This window comes from Solanum tuberosum, unplaced genomic scaffold (assembly GCF_000226075.1).
Source record: "Solanum tuberosum cultivar DM 1-3 516 R44 unplaced genomic scaffold, SolTub_3.0 scf00609, whole genome shotgun sequence".
NCBI lineage: Eukaryota > Viridiplantae > Streptophyta > Magnoliopsida > Solanales > Solanaceae > Solanum > Solanum tuberosum.
In genome coordinates, this window is record NW_006239522.1 from 25,731 (window position 1) to 35,443 (window position 9,713).

The following is a 9,713-nucleotide window of genomic DNA, read 5'->3' on the forward strand; positions in this document are numbered from 1 at the left end:
GGGTTGGGGATGGGTACATTAACACATATATATCGTTACCAAAAATGATTTGCAGGATTTAAGCTCTGTAAAGTAAAATCCTCCTAGAATAATAGATAATAATTACTCTGACTTAATTCCAAATAAGTTGGGATCGATTATACAAATTCTTACTTCATTTAAAATAAAAGGATTGTTACTGTATAGTGTATATAGCATATCACTAAAATAATAGCCGATAAAATTTTATTTTTTTAATATAAGAATTATTAAACATATTTTAAATTAAATCTTCTTGTTCATCATGAAGATCGATTGTCCTTGCGTGGTCACGAGTTTATAATGATATATCATGACTTGTCCCAAGCTATTACACTCACCAATGATAGTAATAGCTTCAATGGAAGTTTGTGCAATTTGGTACTTTCTCCGTTTTAATTGATGTGATATGATTTGACTTGATTTGACATAAAATTTAATATATTTTAAAAAAAAATTATGATCTAAAATGAGTCATATATGTCTGTATGAATATAAGTCATCTTATTAAGAATAAAATAAATATTTTAAAATTAAATAATTATTATATATAGAAATATGTCATTTTTTTAAACGAAGAGAATAGTATAGGTGTCAATTTGATGCAAGCATTAGTTGTGTAGCCTTAATTAATTTCATTCTAACTTCAACTTTCGTGCTTCTCCTTCACCTACCTATTGTGTAGCCTTAATTAACTTCATTCCAACATTTGTTTTGACACTCTAGACATGAGAGATATAGACATAGCTCATTACTAAATTATCGGTCTATTTACAATTAGATTAGAAAGTATTTGATAGATGATTTGAAGATGAGTTATACACTTATTAAATCTTGCATATCATGTTTAATAATCAATTAGAATGTAAGTTTTATATATATATATATATATAAATCCTCTCATAATTAATTCGTATATTATTAATACATACGTAACTCTAACTAGTTATCAGACGACCCTTTATCAACAAAAAGAAAGAAAGAAAAAGAAAAGGTGTAAAATGTAAATGGTGTATATGGGGACAATGCTATGGCTAGGGGTGACAAATTTAATTTGAACGAGTTAATGACCAGCTCATTTCAACCCATATAAGATTAGGGGTTAAGAGTAAAAAAAATAAAAATTAAATCTTATATTTTTAAATTAAAAATATATTAAATGTGTCAAAATGTTCTTTAAATTAGACCAATTTGGTACGTTAAGATTACTAGATTAAAGAATTTTTTAGTATATTTGACATATTCTTTATTAATTTTTATGATAAATTAAAATTAGATAGACAAATTAAAACGACGGATGTATTAGTTTTGTTTGGTAATTGAACATCAACATATGGAAATACTACTTGTTTCTATTCATGCCGTTTTTGGTTATAATTCATGCATATCACAAGCATGCTAACGGTTGTTTATTTGTGACAACGATGGGTCACGGGGGCGGTTATTGAATTCATCATCTTTTATCTACATTTTGCACCACTCAATGGCATGACTCATGTTTCTTTGTTTCGTATTTGATGTTCGATATTCATTTTTGAATTGAATTAATTTAAACTTGATTATTCATCGTTATGTTGAAAAATTCATCTTAGAGGCGAGCAACTAATTTAGACCCGCGTAGAAAAGTCTCATATGAAAGACAAGGTTAGAGTTAGAGTATTGATTATGTGTTCAATGATTTTAGTAGTTTTGGTTCAACATTGTATTTATGTAAAAAAAAAATATATTGAAATATATACATATAGTATTAATTTAGAATTTAGTAATTTTAAAAAAAGTCAGAATTCAAAACTCATAGATTTTAAATTCTGACTCTACTTCTATTAAAGGATAAACGATTAAATAAGACTCGCACCGAAAAGTTCCGCCTTAAGGGTGTAAAATACTTCCCGCTAAAGATAATTTCATTTTTGGAACTCAAATTTGAGATCTCTACTTAGGAATATAAAGTATTTATTCCCACGCATGCATAAAATTAAGTTAAAATATTAGATATCCCCCATCAAAATCTTAAATTAATTAGTCTGATGCTAAATAATATACTTTTTAATCACTGTGGTTTAATTGAGTTTTCCTTCTCACACGTTAACTTGTATAAGTAATTTATTTGGTAATGTCACAAATAGCAAATATATTAAAAGGAAAAAAAATAAATTGATGTCTCAGTAAGGTAGTGTTTGGTTGATATGAAAAAATAGGAAGTGTATAAAATTGGTAAAACAAAAAAATCTCCTTCTGTATGTCTCACAGTAAGAAAGTTTTGGAAAAAATTGTAAGATGTTTTACTATAGTTTTCCATATTAAGTCCAGCAATAGATGGAATCTTGAAAGGGAAAAGAAATATTATAATCATATCCGGAAAAAAAATTCTATATAATTTAAGATCAATATAAAAAGTTGTGGCGTGACAGATAAGATTTCTTCATCTTTAATCAGAGGTCTAAATTTTAGATTTAGAGTATAGAAATAATCAGGTTAAGAAATGTTTCTCCTTTAATGGACATTACACAACATGAATTCAAATTAATCAAATGTCTGACACGAAACCATAAGACATGGTATTATTTCTCTCCACTTGTTATCAATGGATTAGGACTAGTTCCAATAAAAATTATATGGAGGAGTTAGTGTTGAACTAACAAATTAAACATAAATTAAACTAATTCATTTCTCTGTTTAAGTAAATACAACGACCCAAATTAATGTGAATAGCCAAACAAATTGGTTCAGTTGCACCAAATACTCATATTGGTTATTAAGTGGATGTCATAATTTCAAAAAAAATTATTATTATTTTTTGAATTTTTTTGTGGAGTTGGAATCTAATTCTACCTTATCTGGAGAAATTCAATCCATTGATTTTATGACTTTTGATATTTTATACCAAAATCTTTTTGCCAAATTCTATAGCCTTTTTCTACCTGTTTTTGTTTGGCAAAATTAGTTGTCAATTAATAGCACGTAAAAACGAAAAAGGATCGTAATATATTCCTCATTAATTTATCGGCTCATAAAAGTCTTCACTTTAACAGTTATTTTTTGTTCGAAATATTTCAAATTATTACATTTGATGCTAAATATATACTATAATTTAGATGTGAAAGGAATATATATAGTCCATATAGCTAATTCATTTCCAAGATTTAATTCTTATTAAGTTACCCACTAATTTTTCTATATGTAGTCCCCCTATTATATTTATATTATATCAAAATATATAAATGACTTACCCCTAATCTCAACATAAGTGACTTACCTTTTATTGGATCTTAGTGAAATTTAATTCGATACATATATGATATAACCTCAACCATTATTAGAAAAAAAGTAAAGAGAAAAAACTTTGGATTCTTGCAATTTCAACCTCTAATTTACTTATTTAGTAACTATATTCACGTGAATTTTCTTACTAGAAAATTAATGCAAACAATATATTACATTTAATTTATTGTTTCTAGTCCTTTTTTCCCTTTTAGTACTAAAAAATGAGTCTTCACGTCTTTGACTAGGTCCAAAGCACCACCCAAAAGAAGTGTAATGCAACATTCCAAAAAGCAAACAATCAAACACGCCTTTATGACCAAATGAGACGCAAACAAATAGTTGAATTAATGACGGATTCATAATTTAAATTTTATTGATTTTTTTTAAATGTTTAATGTACGTAATGAATTCATATATACTATTTAATGTAAGTTTATATTAAGTTTTACATATAAATTTGTGTTTCACATGAAAAATACTAAATTTAGACAACTCCAGTATCGTAATATTGGATCTATTCCTGATTCAAGTTGTTCTATTTTTAATTAGATATCTTAAATTAATTATTTTTTCAACTAAGGAACTTATTGGCAAAAACATTTTTATCCTTTTAGTAAGTCTACTTGCCATGCCATGAATTAGTTAAGTTATTTTCATAGTATGCCTATTTGACGCAATTTGACTTAGTTATTCTCATAGTAAGTTAAATTTAATGCGTTCTAAACTAATCGAGTCAATAATTTTGATAATTGAATACATGTTAGATTTGAAGAAGGAAAAAAAAGAAAAAAAAATGTCACAACTCACAACTTTCTTCATTGTTAACTAAATTTGACTCTTTCTGCTTCACCTAAGAAATGCATAATTTACAAAAATGGCACTCTACATGACAATTTTGCATCCTACGCGTATTATACAATGTAAGATATGTATGTTTACTTGTTCTATTTTATACAAATTTAAATACATACTTGTCTATACTCAAAATTGAAAGGCATAGTTGTTCATTGAAACCAAGTTTAAAATTATATTTATGAGGACCGTGTCAAATATTAAGTGAAAACAAACCGAAAAAAGAAAGACCCACCAAAACCATCCAAAATCTTTAACCGATGCAAACTTCTCAAGAAGAATCTAAATTACATACATAGTGTAATCAGACCGGAACTAAAGTATCATACGTGGTTCGGACAAATTTAATAATTTTATATTTATATATTTGTATAAAAAATTATTTAATATCTAACAGTAATTACTAAGACGTGCTATAAGTTTAATGACAAGTTCAGAATTAGTAAATTTAAAATTTTAATTTTATGTCTGTCTGAAATTTTTTATATCATCAAATTGTCTAAAGAATATTTATAAATAATTTTTGAAAAAAAATATGATATTTATAATATCAATATCAAAGTAAATTAGTTGTACCTCTTATAATAGGCAGAATAAGTTGAGTATCTATTTTGTGTATATAACTTATGGTGTTTTTGGTAAGTTGAAAAATATTTTTTTATCGTTATGCAAATAAGTAGAAAAATATTATTTTAAGAGTATTTATATATATTTAGCAAAATATTATGTAGATGAGATAAGTGGAGAGTATGGTGCGGGAGTAGATGATCAAGAGGTGGGAATTGGAGACGTTTTGATGAGTAATGAGAAAATAATGAACTTATAATATTATCTGTAATACTTGTTTTTCATATTATCATTAGAAAAGTCATTTTTTCTGAAATGTTTGACTCTTTAAAAATAAAAATATATGTTCTCGATACCAAACACACCCTCAAAGGATTGTTTAATGAAAAAATAGAATAAGTAAATATATATTTGAGATAGTAATATGAGACAAAATAATCTTAAAATTAATTACTATCATCTTAAATTAAACATAAAATAAAATAAATACCAAATATTTCCTCCAGATTACTATTCTTATCTCACTTACCAAACAAAGACCCGAAAAATATCAATGTCCCATTTAGCACACCTCAGCATACAAATTTGTATTTCATTTATATACAATTTTAATCTTTCACTCTCATGACTTCTCTTCTCAATTTCTCCCTCAATCTTTGCCAACATGTTAGGCTTCCCAAAAAACTAAAAAACCAATTCTTGATTTAACAGATGCTTAGGATTTAGTGGTCTCTTCACTTTCTCCTATGAAAATTTAAGATTACTATATTTGTCTTCTCTTTATCTTTACTTGTATACATGGGAAAATCATGAGTTTTTGCTCAAAAGCCACTTTAATAAAAATGTTTTTGAATCAATTTATGTACACAAGAATGACTTGGTTTTTAACTTCACTTTGGGGTTTCTTCTGTTGGTTTGTTTTCAAGATTTACTTTTTCTTGGAGAACAGGTATGGTTATATGAAGCTTTTTTTTCTTTATCTTTTTTGAAATTTTAGGTTTTATTTGCTTAAAGTTTGTGTCTTTTTTTATTTTTGTAGGAGGGTTGTTGATGAAAATGATGAAATGGACTGTAAAAATCAGAAAAGATTAGATTTTGATGAGAAGGGTGTGGAAAAAGAGAGTTCTTTTTTGGTTCAGAGTAAGTATGAGTTTATATCTGGGAAAGATTCTTTTGGTTTTATGGAGAAACCAGAAGTTAAAAGTTTTTCAGTTGAAGAAATGTTTGTGAATGTTAATGAAGGAGATGAAGAAGAAAAAGAGATTGATAAGAATTCTGATGATAAATTGTTTTATTTCTCTTTTTTCAAAAATGGAAGTGTTTATCAAGAAAAATCAGAGTTTTTTGATGAAAAAAATGTAAATGATCAAGAAAAGTTGGAATTTTTTGATGAAAAGGGGGAGGAACATGTTGATAATCATTGTTTTGAAGAGATTTTGAAGAAAAATGATGAATTTTCTAGTGATGAGGAAACACAGGATTCAGAAGATATATGTTATGAAATTCAATTGCTTCCTGAGAATGAGTCTTTAATTCGAAATTCGATTCGAGGGTCTGAGGGTATTGGAGATGAATTATGTTCTGATAGGCATCTTCATGGGTTCTTGAAGAGTGATCAGTTTATGGGAGGTGATAGAGAAGAAAATGATGATATGGGGTTTATTGAATTGGAAACTTCTTTGCATAGTTCAAGTTCTTCTATTGGTAAAGGTGATTTTGATGCTAAAAATATTGATGGAGTTGAAGTAGCAGATGTGAAGTGTGAGGAAATGAAGTTAATGAATGATTTTCAAAAATCTGTAGACCATAATTCGAGTCGAAAATCATGGGATATAAATGTTTTTTCTTCTCAAAATGTTGACAGAGTTGTGGAAACAGATGTGAATTGTGAGGAAATGAAGTTAATGGAAGATATTCAAGAATCACCAGATCATAATTCGAGTCGAAACTCATTGGATATGGATGGGTTTGCTTCTCAAAATGTTGACAGAGTTGAAGGAACAACTGTGAACTATGAGGAAATGAAGTTAATGGATGATATTCAAGAATCACCAGATCATAATTCAAGTCGAAACTCATTGGATATGGATGGTTTTGCTTCTCAAAATGTTGACAGAGTTGAAGGAACAAATGTGAACTATGAGGAAATGAAGATAATGGATGATTTTCAAGAATCTCCAAATCATAATTCGAGTCGGAAATCATGGGATACAGATGGTTTTGCTTCTCAAAATGTTGACAGAATTGAGGAAACAGATGTGAACTATGAGGAAATGGATGATTTTCAAGATTCTCCAGATCATAATTCGAGTCGAAAATTATGGGATACTGATTCAGATTCGGATGACGATGATGATATCTTATTAGAACATCAGAATTTAGTCAGGCAGATGAAAATGGAAATGAAAAATTCAAGAATTACAGGTCTGCCTACTATATCAGAAGATTATGAATCTCCTAAGGTAGTAGAAGATTTGAAGCCATTGAAAATTGATGAAAAGATTGGATACAAATATTGTATAGAAGAAATTCAGAAATTTTACAAGAGCTATGCTGAAAAAATGAGAAAATTGGACATCTTGAATTACCAGACATTGAATGCTATCAGTAAGTCTCTGAAACCATCACTACATTCGATTATCTTTACCATAATTTCTATAGTTTCTGTTTTGATATGCGTTTCCTCGAGTCTAGTGTCTATCGGAAACAACCTCTCTACATAGTCTACGTATACGTTATCCCCCTTCCATCTTTAATTGTTACATTTTGGTTTGGGGTATAACAATTATGTGTCTTGTGTTCTGTCCATTTCAGTACTATTAAATAATCTTGTAATGTCATTTTCAGCTAACTCAATAAAAAAATCATTAATGATCATTCTGAACCACCAAATTTATGTTTATGAAGATTGAACTTAATATCATATGCTTATTGTCTTGTCTACTAAGTAGTAATTTATAATATTTTTGACCATTTGATCCTTTGAAAAGACCAGTGTGACATAATCACCACTTCTTGAAAGTTGCCATTATCAAATGCCTAAAGGGGTGCTTTTGTTGTCCCTTTTCCAATTATGTCATGCAATTATCAATGGCTTTTAATGCCACTCAACAGACCTTTTTTTGGTCCTTCCACTTGGTTCCAATTTTCTTGGCCTAACCAAATTGCTGTTTTAGGGAGAATAGCATAACCCCACAACCACTTTCATCTTGGACTTTAAATGGAAGAAAAAATTACACAAAAATAAGAATTGTCAAAACAAGAAACAATAAAAAGAAGGGTAAATGGACCAAAATACAACTACTTTTCCATCCGCAATAAAATGGTCGAATTTGCCCTTGAACTTTGTGAATGGTCTAAGTTTGTCCTTTAGTTGTTGTGGTTAGTCTATACACTACAACAAAAGAGACATTTAGTTGCAATAGATTTATCTTTTAGCGACAATATTTTAATGTCGCAAAAACATTTAGCGGCTATTGAGTTAATGTTGTTGCATCCAGAGTCGCTTTAGCCTTTAGCGGCATTTATATAAAGTTTTGATTTTAAATACCCATAATTATCATTGCAGCTAAATAACAGAGGGTGAAATTGTTCTATTTCGCATAGTCTAGGGGTGAATTCATTGACCTCAAATTAGCTTCTTGGTTCTTTATGAGTCCTAGACTGGTGATTCTGATGTTTTACTCTTTAATATAGGTTTTCTTCAGCTTAAGGATTCCGAAATGTTTATGTCAAGAAAAAAAACATCGATTTCAATAACCAAAGCCTTTGCTTTACCAAGCTTCTTGGCAAACAAACAGAGGAAGATCTTTGCTGATCCTGCACAAAAATCCATTAGTGAAATGAATATAGACTTGGAAATTGTATATGTTGGACAAATTTGCTTATCATGGGAAATTCTCTATTGGCAATATGGTAAAGCCAAGGACTTGCTTGAACATGATCCACACGAGTATCACACATATAACCAAGTGGCCGGAGAATATCAGCAATTTCAAGTACTTTTACAAAGATTTGTCGAGGATGAGCCATTTCAAGGACCACGAGTCCAAAACTATGTCAGGAAGAGGTGCATTCTCCGTAGCTTTCTTCAAGTCCCGAGCATAAGAGGTATGCATTTTTTCATTGAGTTGTTATTAAAATACCTTGACTCACTGTAACGAGGAATACTTTGACTGTCTAGCAGATGATCGTTTTAAGGGAAAGAAGGGCGAACGAGAAGAGGAAAAAGATGTCATTTCCATTGTGAAATTGGGCGAAGTTATTAAGGAGACAATGCAAGTTTTCTGGGAGTTTCTTTGTGCTGATAAACGTGAAGCTAATTTGGCCTTAAAGGGCGTTCAAAGAACTCAAATGGACAATGCAGAAATCGAGCTTTTTATGAATGTTAAATTAGACCTTCAAAAGGTTAGTCTATCTTTATTCATAGATACGCCACACCTTTCACAACAACAACAACATGTTGATGAAGTTCATAGCTAATTCCAGTTTTTTTGTAGCGATTTTAGTTTCTAAACTTTGTGAATCACTTGATATTCTCTATGCAGAAGGAGAGGAAGTTGAAAGATGTACAAAGAAGTGGCAATTGCATAGTGAAGAAGTTCCAAAAACAGCAAGAACGACGATTGAGTCATTCATTATTCGCGTCACTCGTGGAGCTAAAATTGGTATCAAGAGTGCTAAGTTTACCAAGATTAAGGAGAGATTATTTGATCTGGTGCCAGAGGAAACTAAGCAATATCAATGTTGCAGGGAGGAAAGTTAGCATGGAACAATCTTTTTCACTTTTTCCATGCTAAGGATTATTGATTAGTATATGTTTAGTTTTTCATAATGTTAATGAAGATCTTCTAGGACTATAGTTCTAGGCTACGTTGCTCGGACTCTTCAAAAATGTCAACGGATGCGTGTCAGATTCTCCAGAAGTAGTGTATTTTTGGAGAACCTGACACGGGTACGACATCAAAAGTGAAGAGTCCGCACAACTTAGATTGTAGGCTATGTTAGTACCC

At 29.5% G+C, this 9,713-nt stretch overlaps 1 protein-coding gene across 1 annotated transcript; it reads left to right on the top strand.

Annotated features, from left to right (window-relative positions):
- The first annotated feature begins 5,320 nt into the window (after nt 1–5,320).
- On the top strand, nt 5,321–9,537 carry LOC102604835 (uncharacterized). Its single transcript, XM_006366041.2, has 5 exons — nt 5,321–5,650; nt 5,741–7,308; nt 8,398–8,811; nt 8,888–9,108; nt 9,249–9,537. Exons 1-5 carry the CDS (start codon nt 5,511–5,513, stop codon nt 9,498–9,500), a joined length of 2,595 nt encoding a protein of 864 aa, XP_006366103.1. The 5' UTR covers nt 5,321–5,510; the 3' UTR covers nt 9,501–9,537.
- Nucleotides 9,538–9,713: the final 176 nt, after the last annotated feature.

What these genes read in the sequence shown, in the direction of transcription:
- LOC102604835 (XM_006366041.2), top strand. Translation starts at nt 5,511, where the DNA reads ATGAGTTTTTGCTCAAAAGCCACTTTAATAAAAATGTTTTTGAATCAA. An exon ending in CCAGACATTGAATGCTATCA is followed by an intron (nt 7,309 to 8,397) that starts GTAAGTCTCTGA and finishes TCTTTAATATAG; the next exon opens with GTTTTCTTCAGCTTAAGGAT. An exon ending in TTAAATTAGACCTTCAAAAG is followed by an intron (nt 9,109 to 9,248) that starts GTTAGTCTATCT and finishes TTCTCTATGCAG; the next exon opens with AAGGAGAGGAAGTTGAAAGA.